The 17,820-nt window shown below is 58.0% G+C and overlaps 2 protein-coding genes and 1 long non-coding RNA gene across 4 annotated transcripts; 1 reads left to right on the forward strand and 2 right to left on the reverse strand.

Moving 5' to 3' along the window:
• The first annotated feature begins 4,406 nt into the window (after nucleotides 1-4,406).
• Nucleotides 4,407-9,491, forward strand: LOC107324442 (dnaJ homolog subfamily A member 1-like). 2 transcript variants are annotated; one of them, XM_015884466.3, is made up of 8 exons: nucleotides 4,407-4,444; nucleotides 5,334-5,476; nucleotides 5,564-5,759; nucleotides 6,442-6,546; nucleotides 6,624-6,851; nucleotides 8,019-8,249; nucleotides 8,449-8,549; nucleotides 8,635-9,491. In XM_015884466.3, exons 2-8 carry the CDS (start codon nucleotides 5,345-5,347, stop codon nucleotides 8,857-8,859), a joined length of 1,218 nt encoding a protein of 405 aa, XP_015739952.1. In that variant the 5' UTR covers nucleotides 4,407-4,444; nucleotides 5,334-5,344; the 3' UTR covers nucleotides 8,860-9,491. The 2 variants fall into 2 exon arrangements, with proteins under 2 accessions (XP_015739952.1, XP_015739951.1); XM_015884465.3 differs by having other exon boundaries at nucleotides 5,337-5,476.
• Nucleotides 9,492-12,330: 2,839 nt separating this feature from the next.
• CRABP2 (cellular retinoic acid binding protein 2) lies at nucleotides 12,331-15,475 on the reverse strand. The gene is made up of 4 exons (XM_015884503.3): nucleotides 15,261-15,475; nucleotides 13,290-13,468; nucleotides 12,916-13,032; nucleotides 12,331-12,820 (listed from the first exon to the last, which is right to left on the reverse strand). The coding sequence occupies exons 1-4, from the start codon at nucleotides 15,328-15,330 to the stop codon at nucleotides 12,770-12,772; spliced, it is 417 nt and encodes a 138-aa protein (XP_015739989.2). The 5' UTR covers nucleotides 15,331-15,475; the 3' UTR covers nucleotides 12,331-12,769.
• Nucleotides 15,476-16,211: 736 nt separating this feature from the next.
• LOC146751712 (uncharacterized) lies at nucleotides 16,212-16,923 on the reverse strand. Its single transcript, XR_014941214.1, has 2 exons — nucleotides 16,791-16,923; nucleotides 16,212-16,369 (listed from the first exon to the last, which is right to left on the reverse strand). It is a non-coding gene; the product is annotated as an uncharacterized LOC146751712 (long non-coding RNA).
• Nucleotides 16,924-17,820: the final 897 nt, after the last annotated feature.

Raw genomic sequence — 17,820 nt, forward strand, 5'->3', positions numbered from 1 at the left:
CATCGTGTGGGTGCCAAATAGATCCCCAGATCAGTGCAGCTCAATGCCTCTTTTGTGCATTGGACACGAAGGAACGCGCCAGCGGCCGGAGAATGGGTGGCCTTATGTGGGCAAAAGGCTGAGTCACGGTGGGCAGGGGGTGAGGGGAACTGGGTGGCATTGGCATGCTGCACTCAATGCTGTGCTGCTCACCCACACGCTGGGTTCAGCCCTCTGTGCCCCTGCCAGCACTGCATGGAGCCAGGCTGTGATAAGGACCCTGCATTTATCAGCCTTCACCGCACAAAGCCCCCCCCCGCCCCCAAGCCCCCTCCCCTACCCACAAGCGATGGTTTCCTTTTAAGGACAAACTCGAATGAAGTGATACAACAAGAACCAAAAAAAAAATCCCCCTCCGATTAGTTTAATCAGGCACTGAGCCTGTGTTCAATCAGCCCCTGGCCCACAGCCTGCCCTGCAGAGAGGCCTGGGCAGCATCACCCGATGGCGGCTCGGTTATCCATGGCGGACCCCCCCCTTTTCCCTCCCCTTCATCCCCAAAAGCTGTGGGGATGCTGTGGGGTGGGGGAGGTGAAATGCTGGGCCATGCGGGGGGCTGCATTCCTCCCAAAATTAATACGCATTCCAGGCAGCCCAATGCTGACAAAGAGACGAGGGGGGACAGATGGTGGGGGCAGCTCCCTCCTCACCCTGAGGAGGAGGAGGAGGAGGAAGGGTCAAGGGCTGAGGGGTCACTATAGGGGTGGGGATGGATGTGGGGGCACTTGGTTGGAAGTAAAACCCAGCCACTCTTGCCCAGAGACAACACAAATTGCATGAGTGGATGTCACCAAATGGGACATGAGTGCCCCCAAAAGGGGCTGCCCCCTTTCTAGGGTACCAACCCCATAGGGATCCCCATCTACAGTCCAACCCTACACACCCATCACCCCAGGGCTGGGATCACCCCATGCCCAGCACCCATGGGAGCACATATGCACTCTGTTAGCCAAAAGTCACTGGAGCAAATCAGATGTCTGCCACCCGCCTCATTAAATCCAGCCAGCCGAGCACATCTAATCTAATCTGGGGGGCAATGGGGCTTTTTGGGGGTGGGAAGGGATGTGGTTGTTTCATCCTGACCCCTGAAAGCTGCTTATACACCATAAGGTACTGAGTGTGTGAGCAACACAAGCAAGGGTTGGTGGGCACGGCTTGGGTATGACATGGGCCACTGTGTTGGCAAAGTAGATGCTTTAAGAGCCTCGAAGACCCCCTCAGCCTGGCCCCCTGCCAGACAATTAAGGGTTTTGTTTCCTTTAAGGTTGGGCAGAGAGGGAGTTTTCAATGGAGCCCACACAAAACCTCCCTGTGGGATGAGCCCAGCACTAGGAAGGGAGGGTAAAAGGGGGGGGGGGGGGAAGCGAGACAGGATGACCTCAGCGATGACTTCACTGTGCTCACAGTTCCCAAAAAAATCCCAGAAACCTTATAAGGAAAGGACTAAAAATACACTCGGAGGGGTGCAGGCAGCCCCCACTCCTCCTCCCCAAAATGAGCCCTCATGGGTGCTCCGTGCAGGCAAGCAGGAGACACACAGGGGATGCATAGAGGGCATGGTGGACCAGCATAGAGAGGCAAGCTGGTCCCTATTACGATGCCATGGGTTGGGCAGCAGGTTCCCCCAGCCTGGCATCATTCAACCATCCTGGGACTATTCCATCTGTCCATCGTGCCACCAAGACGGCTCCACCAACCCCCCCCTCCCCACCCTTCAGTTGGGGTCATGAGCTCCCAGGAATAGATTCTGCTGGCTATAATAAGTGCTGCCCTGGTGTCAGGGGCTCACCCAGCTGCTGGGCCATGACCCCCCAGACAGCTGCTGCCAAATTGGGGTGACATGGATGCTTGCAGCCGAGCCCGGGGTGGGAATGCACACCTGGAGCCATCCATCAATGCTACAAAGCATCCCCAGCCTCAGCTCTGGGGTGATGCAAACCTTGGGGCATTGCATCCCCATCCTCTGGTCCTGTGATCCCAGCTCAAAGGAGAACTCACATGCCTTTATCTCCCCCCCAAAAACGCTCTGATATGGCACGGGAGAAGGACAGTGCCCATTGACCCGCTGCTTATCACCACTCCAAACGCTGCTTCCGCCTCCCTGCAATCAACTTGGCACCAAAAACAGCCCGTGTAGGATGTGGCATTGCAGCCTGTGCCCTGTCATTAGCGGGGGCGAGGGAGGAGGTGTGGAGCAGGACAGGGATGGGATAAGGGCTGCAGTGAGGTAGCAGACACGTGAGTGCCAGCGCTGTGCCTCAGTTTCCCTCTTAATCAGCCACTTCGGGATAGAAATGGGGGCTGGAGTGAACCCGGAGCTGACTCACAACCGGAGGAAACGCTGACAAAGCAGCTCCTTCCTCATTGGGAACAGCAATGCAGGTGGCACAGGACAAACAGGGCTCTTCAGGTGGCCAGAGCCGAACCTGAGACCAACCCTTCCTTTAGCCAAACAGGGCTCAGACCCTTTGGACACAAAGCTGATGCCCACTGAAGCTTCAGCTATGGGTCAGAGCAGCATATATTGGCAGGGATCATGCTGCTTGGGACAGGATGTGACTGTATATCAGCTCTGAGTCACCACAAGCAGCTGATGGAGGAGAAACGGCCCCATGAAAGTCCCATAGCTCCAAATCCCAAACAGCTCCCACTGCATATAGGGAAAACATTCCCACTTTGGGGACCACAAACCCCATGTGGGGACCACATCCCACCTCTACTTTGGGGACCACATGCCTGCTTAGGGCACTGCATCCCTGCTGCAGCTCCTTGCTGTCAATCAGTTGCAGCATCACAAAGGAATTCAGTGCAAATCATCCCCCCACCCCAACCTCCCCCATGTAGGGCAGGTGGGCTGGGGGTCGCTGAAACCCCAGCGCTGTGACAACTGCTGGGTGGGTTTGGATTTCACAGCAGAGGGGCTGCTTAGGGATTAATGGTCTATGGGGACAGGAGCCGCATGCCCGACCCCTTGGCTTGCCTGGAGGCTGCTGCTTTCCCAAACATGGCCAGGGGCTCGAATAGATGGTGACTGGGCTGAGCAGGGCAGGTGGTAAGGCTGCAGCTCTGGGCTGTGGGACCCCCCACCCCAACACACCCCGGGTCTCACTCCTGTATGGGGAGGAAATGCCTTTCCCATGAGTGAGACCCGGAGCTGGGAAGAGGGGAAGGAATTGCTCCAAGTCCCGTTGTGCTGCAGGTGAGGAAGTGGCTCCCATTAAGGGTAGGGGCTGCATAGATGGGGGTCTGCACAGCCTAACCCTACTCCTCTCCTAAGGGAGAAAACGATGCCATCGGTGTTCCCCCTCCTGAAAGCAATGGGACAGGACCGTGTGTGTGTTGCAAAGGGGGGGGGGCACGACCACAGTCCCCTACTCAGTGTGGTCTCAACCAGCACCCACTGCCACCCTCAGCTACAAGCATCCCCTATGGGTAAACCCTATGGGCACCCCCTGTGGGCATCCCCTATGGGCACCTCTTATAGAACCCCCCTATAGGGACCTCCCATGGACACCCCCTATAGACACCCCCTATGGGCACCCCCTATGGGCAATCCTCTATGGGCAACCCTTATAGACCCCCCTATAGGCACCCCCTATGGGCACCCCCTATGGGCAGCCCCTATGGGCAACCATCTATGGGCACCCCGTATAGGCACCCCATATAGGCACCCCCTATGGGCAATCCTTATAGACCCCCCTATAGGCACCCCCTATAGGCACCCCCTATGGGCACCCCATATAGACCCCCCTATAGACACCCCCTATAGGCACACCTTATAGACCCCCTATGGGCATCCCCCATTGGCACCCCTCACTTCCCCCCCCCCCAAAAAAAAAACCCTACAAAACCCACAACTTCTATTCGTGGAGATGAAGCCAACCACTCTAAACAACCCCTGGAGGCCGTTCATCATTCACACTCATGCTCCAGAAGCCCCAAAAGTCCTCAAATCCACCCCAAAAAGCCCCCCCCCCCCCCCATATAAAGTCCCCTTAAAGCCCCACGCTTCCCCTTGCTCTCCCATAGAGCGCTATGGCTCCACCTGCCGGCCAATCACCGCTTTAGCCCTTCGCCACTCTTTCCCCTCATTGGCCAACCGAACTGACCAATAAAAAAGGAGGCGTCTGCTCGGCGTTTAACATCTCAACCAATAGCAAGCCGGATTTCCTCCGACCAACCCGGAAGAGCAGACAATCAAAGGGAGGTGTAGGCAATGGGGCGGGGCTTAAAGGTAGATAACCAATGAGAGACGTTAGATCGGCGTTGGGGGCGTGGCCAATGGAGCTGGGGGCGTGGCTATCAGCATTGGGGGCGTGTCCATCATTAGGACTCCCAGCCAATGGGAAGCGAGGGGGGCGTGGCCTGGCTTCCAGAGAGTTCGGAGACGGGCGGCGGAGCAGCGGTGAGTTGGGGGGGGGGTGTCACCCCCTTTACCCCCCATTGCCCCCCCGGGACCCCCATCCCCCTCCCTTCCCACGGGTATCGACGACCCCGACCCCATTCTACCCATCCCCATCGGTTCGAGCCTACCCTGCGTTGTTTTATCCCCGTGGGGACCCTCGATGTGTGCCCCCCCACTCCGGGTCCCCCCCCCTTATGACAGCTGTGGGGTGGGCAGCATTATATGATGGCTGTCACCCCCCCCTATAGCTGGAATAGAGATCTGTCCCCATAACCGGGACAGCACCCCCCCATATACACCATATACCCCCTATACCCCCCCCATATATCCCATATATACCATATACACCCCCCCCTATACCCCCCTATACCCCCCCCTATATATAGCATATACACCCCCCCATATACCCCTCTATACCCCCCCCATATATACCATATACACCCCCCCCATATACCCCCTATACCATATACACCCCCCCATATATACCATATACACCCCCTCCCCATATACCCCTCTATACCCCCCCATATACCCCCCCCATATGTATCATATACACCCCCCCCATATATCCCCCTATACCCCCCCCATATACCCCCTATACCCCCCTATACCCCCCCCCCATATATACCATATACACCCCCCTCCCATATACCCCCCTATACCCCCCCCATATATACCATATACACACATCCCCCTGCCTTGGGAACAGCCCCATCCCATATGAGCAGAGATAATTATGCCCCCCCCCAGGCACTAGAGTAACATTGGGGCTTATCAAAGGGCAGCACATGGAGTGGGGCAGCTGAGTGGAAACTTAAAGGGGAAGGAGGGAGGGGGGGGGATGTGGGACTAAAGGAGGTGAACCCCCCCCCCCCCCCCCCATTTGCAGCAGTGAGGACGATGGTGAAGGAGACGGGCTACTACGACCTGCTGGGTGTGAGACCGGGTGCCAGCCTGGATGAGATCAAGCGGGCGTATCGACGCCTGGCACTGCGTTATCATCCTGATAAGAACCCCAGCGAGGGGGAGAGGGTAGGAACCCCCAACCTCACCCCATAACCCAGCCCTATATTGCCCCCCATTGCCCTGCTTACCCCCCCTTTCTCTTTTCCCTCCCAGTTCAAGCAGATCTCTCAGGCCTACGAGGTGCTGTCGGATTCACACAAACGGGCTCTGTATGACCGTGGAGGGGAGAGAGCCATGAAGGAAGGAGGCTTGGGCAATAGGGGCAGCCCTGGCTTTGGTTCCCCTATGGATATCTTCGATCTGTTCTTTGGAGGTGGTGTGAGGATGCGTGGTCGGGCTGACAGACGAGGTACGAGCAATTGGGGGACACTGGGAGCTGGAATTAGGGTGACAGCAAGAGCAGAGATGGGACTGGGTTGACTTGTTGGCTCTGGGGATGTGATTGACCCAATGCTTTTAGGGTTGGGACAGGGTTGACCTGCTCTGAAGACAAGACAGGGTTGACATGTTGGCTCTGGGATGGGATTGACTCTATGACTCTGGGGACGCCAGCATCCAGTTGGTGGCCCCCAGGCCTCCTCGCAATGCACAACCCAGCACAGTTCTTTGTCACCCTCATTACTTTCTCCCACCTGCCCCTCTTCAAAGGGCCCTACCCAGTCCCCTGCTGTCCCCAGGGCTGCTGTGAGTCACTTAGAGCTGCCCTCTGCCTTTGGGGACGCAGGGTGTGCAGGGTGCTCTGGTGACAGCAGGATGCTTTAAGCTTGGGTCATGCAAGATGGTCCGATGACTTGCCAGGGCGCTTCTTGCTGAGGTGGCAGGATTTAATTGCGGGGCAATTAAGAGGTGAAGGAAAGCGTCCTGCCACCTCTGGGTAGGGCTGGTGATGTACGGCTGCTTCATGGTGAGGGCTATGGGGCTGCCCCAGGGGTCTGCAGGATCCGAGCTTTATTTCTGCCATGCAACAGCAAAGTAAGTGGCTGAAGGTACAGCCCTATTAAGGTGCTGATCCAGGCTCTCCATCCTTCCAGGTAAGACGGTTGTTCATCAGCTCTCCGTGTCGCTTGAGGACCTTTACAACGGCACCACTCGCAAGCTGTCCTTGCAAAAGAACATCATCTGTAGGAAATGTGGAGGTGAGAACCTGGGGGGACTGAAACAGGGGGTCAGCACCTTGCCCAGCCCCTCACCCCCCACCTGCCCTCACCCACAGGCTGTGGGGTGCGGGAGGGTGCACAGCGACGGTGCCCCAAGTGCCACGGGTCGGGTATGGAGGTACGAATCCATCAGCTGGGGCCTGGCGTGATCCAGCAGATCCAGACAGTGTGTTCCCAGTGTCAAGGCCAAGGAGAATGGATCAGACCCCGCGACTGCTGCCTCACCTGCAACGGCCGCAAGGTTGTGAGGGAGAAAAAAATCCTCAGCGTTCATTTGGATAAAGGTGAGATGGGGCTGTGTGTGTTGGGGAGGGGGATTCACCCATGATACAGCTCTGGAGCTTGGAGCTGTGTGTGTTATGAGGGGGGTTCACTCATGATACAGCTCTGGAGCTTGGAGCTGTGTGTGTTATGGGGGGGGTTCACCCATGATACAGCTCTGGAGCTGTGTGTGTTGGGGGGGGGGATTCACCCATGATACAGCTCTGGAGCTTGGAGCTGTGTGTGTTATGGGGGGGATTCACCCATGATACAGCTCTGGAGCTTGGAGCTGTGTGTGTTATGGGGGGGATTCACCCTTGATACAGCTCTGGAGCTTGGAGCTGTGTGTGTTATGGGAGGGATTCACCCATGATACAGCTCTGGAGCTTGGAGCTGTGTGGGTTGGGGGGGGGATTCACCCTTGATACAGCTCTGGAGCTTGGAGCTGTGTGTGTTATGGGGGGGATTCACCCATGATACAGCTCTGGAGCTTGGAGCTGTGTGTGTTATGGGGGGGGGTTCACCCATTATACATCTCTGGAGCTTGGAGCTGTGTGTGTTATGGGGGGGGTTCACCCATTATACATCTCTGGAGCTTGGAGCTGTGTGTGTTATGGGGGGGATTCACCCATGATACAGCTCTGGAGCTTGGAGCTGTGTGTGTTATGGGGGGGATTCACCTTGATACAGCTCTGGAGCTTGGAGCTGTGTGTGTTGGGGAGGGGGGTTCACCCATGATACAGCTTTGGAGCTTGAAGCTGTGTGTGTTGGGGAGGGGGATTCATCCATGATACAGCTCTGGAGCTTGGAGCTGTGTGTGTTATGGGGGGGGGTTCACCCATGATACAGCTCTGGAGCTTGGAGCTGTGTGTGTTGGGGAGGGGGATTCACCCATAATACAGCTCTGGAGCTTGGAGCTGTGTGTGTTGGGGAGGGGGATTCACCCATGATACAGCTCTGGAGCTTGGAGCTGTGTGTGTTCACCCATGATACAGCTCTGGAGCTTGAAGCTGTGTGTGTTATGGGGGGGGTTCACCCATGATACAGCTCTGGAGCTTGGAGCTGTGTGTGTTATGGGGGGGTTCACCCATGATACAGCTCTGGAGCTTGGAGCTGTGTGTGTTATGGGGGGGATTCACCCATGATACAGCTCTGGAGCTGGGACCTGAGCTGCTGAATTCACCCTGTAGGTATGAAGGATGGGCAGAAAATCACCTTCCATGAGGAGGGTGATCAAGTTCCTGGCCTGGAACCTGGGGACATCATCATTGTCCTGGATCAGAAGGAGCATCCCGTGTTCAGGAGGAGTGGGGATGATCTGATTGTCAAGAGGGAGATCAGCCTGGCAGATGCTCTGTGTGGCTGCAGGCAGGTCATCCGTACACTGGACAACAGGACCCTGCTCGTCGCCTCGCAGCCAGGTAGGATGGGGACATGGGGACACACAGTCCCATCCTTCACTGTCCCTTAGTTCCACTCTTTCCCAGCTCGATGGAGATGCAGCTTCTCCCCTTTTACCTCCAGATCTGCACAAAGTCCCCATCAAAAAGCTGGGAGCAGCGTGGGGGGGCACAGTGCGGTGATGCTGCACAACACAGTGACACTCATCCTCTCTCTCAGGTGATGTCATCCGACCTGGAGATCTGAAATGTATCCCTAATGAAGGGATGCCTGTCTATAGGAGCCCCTTCCAGAAGGGAAAACTCATCCTCAAGTTCGAGGTGAGCTGTGGGATTGGGATGGGAGATGGACCCTGTGTATCCCCCCTATGTCCCAAATCCTCTTCCAACCCTTGTGTACCCACAGGTGAAGTTCCCTGAGCCTGGCTGGCTGCCCACTGAACGCCTGCGTCAGCTCCAAGCCTTCTTCCCACCTCAGGAGGAGGTGATGGCCACTGAGGACACAGAGGAGGTAGAACTCAGTGACTACACATCCCATGGCAATACAGGCCGGCGGCCGTATGGCGAAGCGTACCACGAGGATGACTTTGAAGATGGCACCCGTCAGCACGTTCAGTGCCAGACCTCGTAGCCGAGGCCATCAGGGGGCTCGTCCCACGCAGGGGCAGGGGGCAGCGTGGTTGGGGAAGGGGCTCATTGAGCCATTGACCTTCAGGGATGTACATAGGTCACCTTTCCCACAGCATTCACCCTTCTTTTGGAGCCATCCCCCTCTCCCTGCGCCTGGACAGTGCAGCCCTGGACTGATGCTGAGGGTGGGGGGGGGGCTTTGCTGCCTGCCTCAGTTTCCCCATCTACAATGTGGGGCATACAGGAGTATTATGCCCAGCACTGGGCAGCTCTTGAGCATTCCACACCGAGGAGATAAGTGGGGAAAGCTCCAGCTCTGCTGCCCTCCACCTGCTCTGCCCTACGTAGGGCTGAGGACCCCTGCCCCGCAGCCCCCACCCCATGGGGTGATGCTGCCGCCGGTTCACTTGCTTTGCCCATTTCTTTCCTGCTGGAGCCTGGGTTTGGCCTGGGGAGCGGAGGGGGTTTCTCTTTTTCTCTTTGCACAGAAGGGGGTAAGGGGGGGGGGGGGGGGGACCTGGCCCTTTTTATTTATTTTTGGAATAATTTTAAGTCTTTTATTGGGGGGAGGGGATGGAGAGGGGAGGGTGGAGAGGACTTTGTATGTGGCATTAAAAGCAATCCCGACTCCTCCTCGTTACCGGCCCATAAGCCGCTCCCCCTGGGGGGAAGCCTCGCTCACCGCCCGCTTTGATCTGCGGGCGTGCCTCAGTTTCCCCAGCCTTACTCAGCTGGTCCTGACCCTCGACAGCCGCTGCTGCCCTCACAACCTGAACCGTGCCCCCCCCGCAGGGAAAGGGGCCCTTTGAAGCCACCCAGCGCCGGGAGGAGGGGAGACGGGCAGGGCCACCCACTGCCCTGTCATTACCGGGGCAGCAGATGGGGAAACTGAGGCACGCCTCCATCATCCCACCTCCCACCCCACCCCACAACCTGCAGGCAGCCGCCAGGGGTCAGCACCTCTTGGGCTCCTCCATCCTGGGGCTCTATTGCATCCCTAGGGATGGGGGTGGCAGAGACCCCCGCAAAAGGCTCCGTGCCTCATTCCCACCCTGTGGGGGTTGAGCCGGGTGAGTGGGGGGTCTCAAGGGCGAGCTATGGGGCAGAGCCCTCCCTATGAGGATACCCCCCCTTGGTAAAAGATGAGCTCGAATGCTGAGGAACAAAAGCACTGGGGGATCCCGTCCCCATTCCTGCAACGGGATCAGCCTCAACATCAAGACTGGAAAAGAGCGAGGGGAGGGAGGGTCCTGGGGGGGCTGGAATGGAAGGGGGTGGGGGATGCTCTGCTTTGGGGGTGGGGAGGTGACAGCATCACTCATCTGCCACCTCCTGCAGCCGGCGGCATTGGGGTACCGCCCTGCTGGCCCAATTATGGGCACCGCTGTCCCCGGCTGCCCCAGGCATCGCTATGGGGACGGCTGTGTCACCGCGTCCCAAGCGGGGACGGAGGGATGAGGGACCCTGGGGACCAGGCACGGCGTGTTGCCCCATCATGAGGATAGAGGTGAAATCCTTGCAGTGGGGCTGCAGACAGCCCAGCCCTCAGCTTGGCCCCATAGCAGGGATAGGAGCCAAAGCATCCCAGGACAAAGCCCCACTGCCCACCCCCCTGGAATGAGGGGAACCACCTGGAGAGACCTTGGGGACCCAAAGAAAAATACATGACAAAGGCAAAAGGAGAAGGGTCGCAGCCCCCCGTGGGTCACACATTCATCACCCGCAGCACAAAGCGGCTCAGAAGCCCCCAGCCCCTCGTAGGGCTTTGTCTGCGGTAGATGAAAGGCAACGGGGCTGAGCTGGGGGCCCCCTCCCCAACCAGGGGGCAGCCCGGGGGTCAGCGGGCAGCGGATTAGTGCCGGCTCGGGGGGCACCCGCAGCCACCCACGGTGTGTGTGTGTGTATGTGGGGGGGGGGGGGTCCCTGCAGCCCCCTTTTGGGGGAACCCATCACTTTCCAATTGCGCTCTGCATCCTGGGACCCACTCTAGCAGCCCCCATCCCCACCCCCTTGCTCCCCCCTCCCTCCCGAGCCCTGCAGAGCCCCGCTCCCCTCCGGTCTTCTCACAATAAACAGAGGCTGAGAGAAGGAATCCTCCTTTGTTTCACTGAGCGGCCGCCATCCAGCTCTTGGCGTGGGGTAGCCCCCTCTGTAACCCCCCCAATCACCAGCACAAGAAGTGGGATGGGACCCCCCCCCGCCAGGCCTCCCCATCCCCATCCAGATGTGCACCCCCCCCCCCGTCCCCCAAAATCCAGATGTGCAGCTCCAGCTGTTGGGGCACAACCCCCCCATTAGGGCCCCTGCTGCCATCTCCGCTTTCACCACCGGCTCTGCTGCTTCCCCTCCCGCCCGGGGTTCGGAAGAGAGACAAATTGGAGCCGTCCCCTGGGCGGCTACGGAGAAAGAGGATATTCCTTTGGATCGGAAAACCGTGAGGGCCGAGGGGTTGGAACGCATGGTTTTCATTAAGAGCTGCTCGAGGCGGATCGGTTCTGTTGTAGAATCTCAAGGGATAGAAACGAGTTTGGCTTGAAAAGAGGAGGGGGATGGCAATGCCCACCACCCATCATCGCATGGCCGGGTGAAAGGGGGGTGGGATTGGACAGGGGGGGGACTAGAACAGCTCCTGGTGCCACCCGGTCCCGTTACAGCACGGTGATGTCAGGAGCCGGCAATGGTCCAGATCCCGATGTGGGGGAAGATTTGGGGCTCATTCCATGAGCGCTACCTGGAGGCAAAGAACTGCTCCATCATCCCCCCCTCCCTCCCCTCCCAAAGCTGTAATCCCACCACTCTCCCCCACAGAGGAACCTACAGCATCCCCCCCTCCTTTAACCCCCCCCCCCCAACCATCCTTGCGTCACCCCAAAGGCATCTGCAGCCGCTCCCGTCTTCCCAGGGCACATCTTTTGTTTCCCATCCACTCCTGGTAAAGCCCTGCTGCCACTACCGACACACCCAGGGAAGCAGCACAGTAGCCCCTGTGTCTCCCTACCCCTAAAGCTTTCAGCCCTATAACCGAGGTTTGCTGCTTTCCTGTTGGCTTTTCCCCATATAATCAGATTGCCAAGGGCAGGATGCTCATCAGGAGGCACTCAACACCAACGCCGCCTTCTAAAATGGAGAGAGCCAAGTGCTCCCTATACAACAACCCCACGCCCACCTTATGGCCGAGGAACCCCCCCCCATCCGCCCCCTATCCCCTCCCTTCTCCATCTCATCGCCCAACCTGGGGCCATTAACACAGCATGGGGACACCATGAGCATATCCCCATGGCATCAATTGGGATTACCCCACCAGCCCTACACCCCATAAGGGCTCCGGGTGCCCCGTGCTTCCCACGCAGGGATGTGGCACGATGCAGAGCCCGGCACCGCCTCTGCCCCCGGCCCTTTACGCAACACTGGGGTTGTGGCATAGAGAGGGAACAACGCACGCAAACGGGGCCGGGAGGGATGGGGACAGCGGTGGGGGTCGGAGCTTTATTAGAAACAGGAGAGGGGAAAGGGGGGGTAGGATTGGGGGGGGGGGTGAGGAGACGTTCTCAGGGGTCGGAGCTGCGAGGCACCGCCGGACTGGAGCTGTTGAGTGTTTCCATTCCATTCAACTATTCACAAATAAATACTGGGGAGGGAGGGAGAGCAAGAAGAGCTGCAGGGCTGCAGGGCAGGGTGAGGGTGCAGCACCGGCTGTGAGGTCAAAAACAGTTATAAACCCCCCCCAAAACAAACTTCGAACCCAAAGGATGGGGTGGTCCCCAACACCCTGTTGCTCAGTGCACCCCCATAGTCACAGGGATGGGGGGGGACACGAGGCAGCTACAGGGGGGCAGGGGGACACAGGGCCATGGGAAAGGTGTGGGGTGGGGGGGGGGAATGGAGCCGTTGTGGGGTGATGGTTGGTGGTGTCACTCCCGGATGTACACTCTGGTGCAGACAACATCATCGGCTGTCATGGTCTGCAATAAGGAGCAACAGTCATTGCCCCATTCCAGGAGCTTCCCTCCCACCCCCCCATTTTACCCTCCTCTTTCTCCCCCCCCCCACCACTCACCAAGATGAGCTCCCCATCATTAGTCAGCTCCCTGGACCAGCCCGTCCGGGGTCCCTCACCCTTCAGCAGCCTCTGTTCACACACCATCTTGTTCTCACTTTCCCACTTGGCCAAGCTCTAAAGAGGGGAGACAGCAGAGAGCTGGGTTAGGGGGGGAGATCTGAAGCAGCCCCCAGCCCCACCAGGCGATACCATCCATCACCACCAAACAGATGGGGCCCATTTGTCCCCACAGCCAGCAGTTGCCAGGCTCATGTATCACCTGGGGGCAGGGGAGGGGACACATTTACACAGATTCATGCTCACACGTGTGTGTGTTCACACACACATCACATCCATGCACATAAGCTGGTGCATCTCAGCCCATAGCCCACCTTGCAGGGCCTCCCATCCACCGTTTGCTCCTCGAACTCCTCCCCGATCCTGAAGCTGATCTCAGTGGTGCGCACTGTGGTCGAGGTCTTGATGTAGAAGCTCTCACCATCCTGTTTGATTTCTACTGCTGGTTTCGAGGCTGCAGCCACCGCGATCTTTCGCAGCATCATATTAACTCCTGCAAGCAGGGGACTGGTGTCAGACTGACCCTTCCCCATATCCTGACTGCCTGGCCCGGTGTGTGACCCATAGAGGGGAGGTTAAGTGCCTCTTGGGACAGTGTTCCAGAGCTTTGCTGAGCCACAGATGCTGCTACTTTACTATGGAATTGGTTGCAGATGGGGATCACGAGGTCGTGCAAACACCCCCCCCCCCTCTGCACTCAAGGCTCGATGCCATAAACCCCTGCAGAGAGAACAGCTCAGGGCAGGGGGCACGTGGCTGCCCCCCAACCCCCTCACCATGACTTGGCAGTGACACAGTTTGGGAGGACCCCGAGCTCTGCAGACAGCACAACATGGAAATGGGGGGGTGGAAGGGTCTATGGGGGGGTTTAATGAACCCCCATCTGCACATCTGGGCCACATCTGGTGCTCGTTACCTTCAGTGTAGGGGGGGGGGGAGAGTTGTGTGGGCTCCGGATGTGCCTGAGGGTGACTGGGAGGCACATGGGGTGACGGCGGGGACATGGTGCAGGGCTCCTGCCCCACATCTGGGGGCTGAAGGACCAGGGGGGGGTCTCATACCCATCACAGTTCCCCAACAGCCCCCTCCCCTTCTTGTTAACCACAGTGCAGCTGCGGCTTTGTCCCCACTCCCCCAGGGGCTCATCCATCATGCCTTGAGCCCCCGGCTGTCACCCAGGCGGCCCCGCTCCCCAGGGAGCTGCTCTTTGGGGACATTGTTCCCATAGTGTGACCCTCAGGCAGCAGGTCGGCGCTTGGCCAGGACCCCGTTGCCCCCCTCCCCAATTCCATCCAGCTCCACGTAACCCCGGGGAAGGGGGGAGGGTCCCTACAGACAGAACAGAGCATCCCTGGAGGAACAAAACCTGCACCAGGAACAGATGCATCCATTTAGGGCTGCTCCCACCCTGATGCTAAATAACATCCCCTGTGCAGGCATGAAGTTAAAGTGCCCCCCCCCAAAGGCAGTAGGAGCCATGGGGGTAGCACAGTGCTTCCAAAGGAGGGAGGAGGGGGTGTCACCCAGGGCTGGGGGGAGCCCCATGTGCTGCTTGGGAAAGGCAAAGCCTGTTCTAAGCCTGGCAGATTGATTTTCCTGATGAGGTTTCCCTGCACCGCTTCACCGGGCGGTGATGGAGGGGGGAAAAGAGGGAGGAGGGGGCGAAGAGGGAATGAAATCCAAGAAAGTGATAATTATACTGAAGTATTTGTTACGTATCCCCTAACTTGGAAAATATTCGGCTCCAGCGACTCCTCGGCGGGTGGGGAGGGGTCAGGCAAAGGAGAGCAGTAGGGGGGCTCCAGCCTTGCCTAAAACCTTGAGACCCCCGTGGTGTCTCCATGCTTAGGACCTGCAGTGCTGGGGGGGGGGGGGGAGAGGGGGAGAAGTGGGGGACAAACTGAGCTCTGCAGGCTGGGGCTGGATTTGGGGGCACCACACTCCATCCCATTGGATGCGATTGGGGTGTGGGGTGCTGGGGGAGGGGGTTAGTGCAGGGAGAGCCTGAGAGCCCCACTGTGGTGGGGAAACTGAGGCAGGCAGAAGGGAGCGAGGAGCTCAGGCTGCAGCTGAAGGGGGTGGGGGGGATCCAAGCTGTGCCTCAGTTTCCCCACGGGGAAAAAGAATGGGGTGGGCTGCGAGATACAGGGGTAGGGAGCAGAGGGGCTGGGGAGCCCTGGGGGCTCTATATCCAATCCCCGACCCGCGATGCTGGAGGGTTCTGGGGGGGCGATAGGAACCGGACTCCCCCCTCTCCTCACCCATCCATGGGGGCTCGCACTCACCCAACGCCTTCAGCAGCTCTTCGAAGTTCTCGGAGCTTTTCATCTTCCAATTCCCGGAGAAATTGGGCATTGCGGCGAACCGAGGACACAGGGAAAAGGGAGGGGATGGTGTTTGAGAGGAGCAGGTGGTGGAATCACACCGAGTGGCACCGGCACCTCCGCTCCGTTTGTTCCTCCGGTACCGGCACCGTCGCTCTCCCACCCCGCTGCAGCTCAATCGGGCTCCGGCCCCGCGCTGCCGTTTTATGGCCGGGCTCACCCGCTCCGCCCCCGCCCCGTCCCCGCTGCCGGAGGAGCCCCATGCTACTCTCACCTGTGGGGCCGAGCACCGGCACAACCCGGGGGGGTGGGGAGGGAATTGAGGGTGGGGGGTGAGGAATACGGGCACCCCTCATTCATCCCCGTATCTTCCATCGTTCCCCCAAAACTTCCATAATTCCCCTAAATCATCCATCAGCTCCAAAACTTGCAGCATCTCCCTAAAGTTCCAGAGCCTCTCTAAGCTTCCCACGTCCCCCCCAAAACTGCCCCCATCTCCCCTATTAAGTGAGGTCCCTCCCAAACAACCCGCATCTCCCTACATGTTGCCTATATCCCCCCTATAGCTTCATCCCCCTTTATAGCATCATCTCCCCACTCAACCCCAATCTGCCCCCCGAGCTTGCACCTCTCTCAAATCTACATCCCCCTTAAACTACCCACATCCCCCCCAAGCTTCCCACATCCCCCCCCAACTCCAAATCCCTATCACCCTCCTGCTGTCCATATCTCCCCAATACCTCTTGCATCACCCAATCTACCTCCATCCTCTCCACAGCCCCCCCCAGCCCCGCTCTATCCTGAGCCCCCGTGCCCAAAACAGAACCCACTGGTCTGTTCTGGGCTGAGGGAAGTTTGCTTTGGCTGCAGGCCTGGGGGGGGGGGAAAGCAAGATTAACTGCTAATGTGAGATTAAAGCTCTGATAGATTGGATCTGCTTAGAGCACGATGAATCGTTTGCTGGGGTTTCTCTCTGGTGAGATGCCCGAGGAAGGAGCTGTGTGGGGCACATTGTGCCTTAATGCCATCCCAGTGCTGCACAATAAATAATGTTTGATCCATTGGCAGCCCTGAAAAGGAAGGAGACAAGATTTTGGGGGTGAAAATAGAGAGTGAAAACAGACTTCAGTGCTGTGCTGGACACCCTCAGTCATGTCCATGCTGCCACTATCCCCATTGTATGTAGGAGAGCAGACTGTCCCACAGCACATTTAGGGTGCTGAGGGCACCCAACAGCTGGACGTCTCCTCACAGCCCATATGAACCAACAGTAAAGCTGAGTTCATTGCTTACACATTTAGAAGTGCCTTCCAGCTCCCTCCTATCCCTGAAACCCCTTTTCCTATGAGTTACCTCCCCTCTTCCCGGCCCCGATTTCCTCGCCCCCAAATATCTGGGCTGTGATTTTTTGTGAGCCAAGCCCTGGCTTGCAGCATGCCTCTAATCCCCCGAAGAACAGGATTTGTAACAAAAGGGCTGACATAACCTTACCTACAGCGTTGCCGATGCTCCGTGCATTGGAATCATAGAGAAAGGAACAAACCTCACACTGCACCCACCCTTGCAACCCCCCAGGGCAGAGTTGGAGGGGGTCTAACAGGGGGTCACCTCCACCATCCCTTTCATCCCTGTGTAACAGGATCTATGTCCCCTCCGGCACACAGGGGGGGGATGAATGATGCTGAACGTTTTACCCCCATATTTGGAGAAAAGAGTGAAAAAAAAAATAAAGAAATGCCACATTTCCAGGAGAACCGGCTGCAGGGGAGCAAGGGTGGGGTGCAAGCAAAGCTGCAGACCCTCACAATGAGCCCTCAGGATGCAACAGGGTAGAACCCCCAGACAGCTCCACATCTGGAAGGAATTGCATGGGGAAGGGTGGGGATAAACCCTCTCTGTTCCCCCCCATTCCTGGCCCATGAAGCTCTGGCTCTGGCTACAAACCCGCATGGGGCCACTCATCCCGGGATGGCTGTGTATGGAGATGGGGATTATGCTGGAGCCATGGAGCTCCCACATTCAGCTGCACAGCTGGATCAGCCACTGGAAACAGCTGGCACTGCAATACACCCAGCAAACCGCAGCCATCTGAACACCACTACAGCCCCCCCAGTGCCCCCAGATGTATGGAGTAACCACAATGATAACCCTGAGCCCCTTGTAGGGTGCATAGCAGCAGCACAGCACCCATGGGACCCCATTGTGATCCCTGTTGGAGCCCCACCATCCCCAGGCTGTGACCCCCCAGGAGCTGCATTAAGCATGGGCTCACCCAGCATCTGCTGACAAGATGGGGCTGGACTGCCTGGTTCTCATTTCCAGACGTAAAATCTCTTTTTTTTTTCTTTAACGGTCGGCCATTTATAACCCAGATTGTAAACTCCCACCCCACTTTAATTGCTTCCAAACTCAGCCAGACACAAAGGCACCCGGCCTCTCCAGTTCCTCCTCACCTTCCTTTGTGCTCGGGGGCCACAACAGCTTTGTGATGGACACATGTTGCATGAGGCACATGCTGCCT

The sequence above is a fragment of the Coturnix japonica genome, unplaced genomic scaffold, assembly GCF_054131305.1.
Source record: "Coturnix japonica strain WE unplaced genomic scaffold, WE-NBRP24 Scf062, whole genome shotgun sequence".
NCBI lineage: Eukaryota > Metazoa > Chordata > Aves > Galliformes > Phasianidae > Coturnix > Coturnix japonica.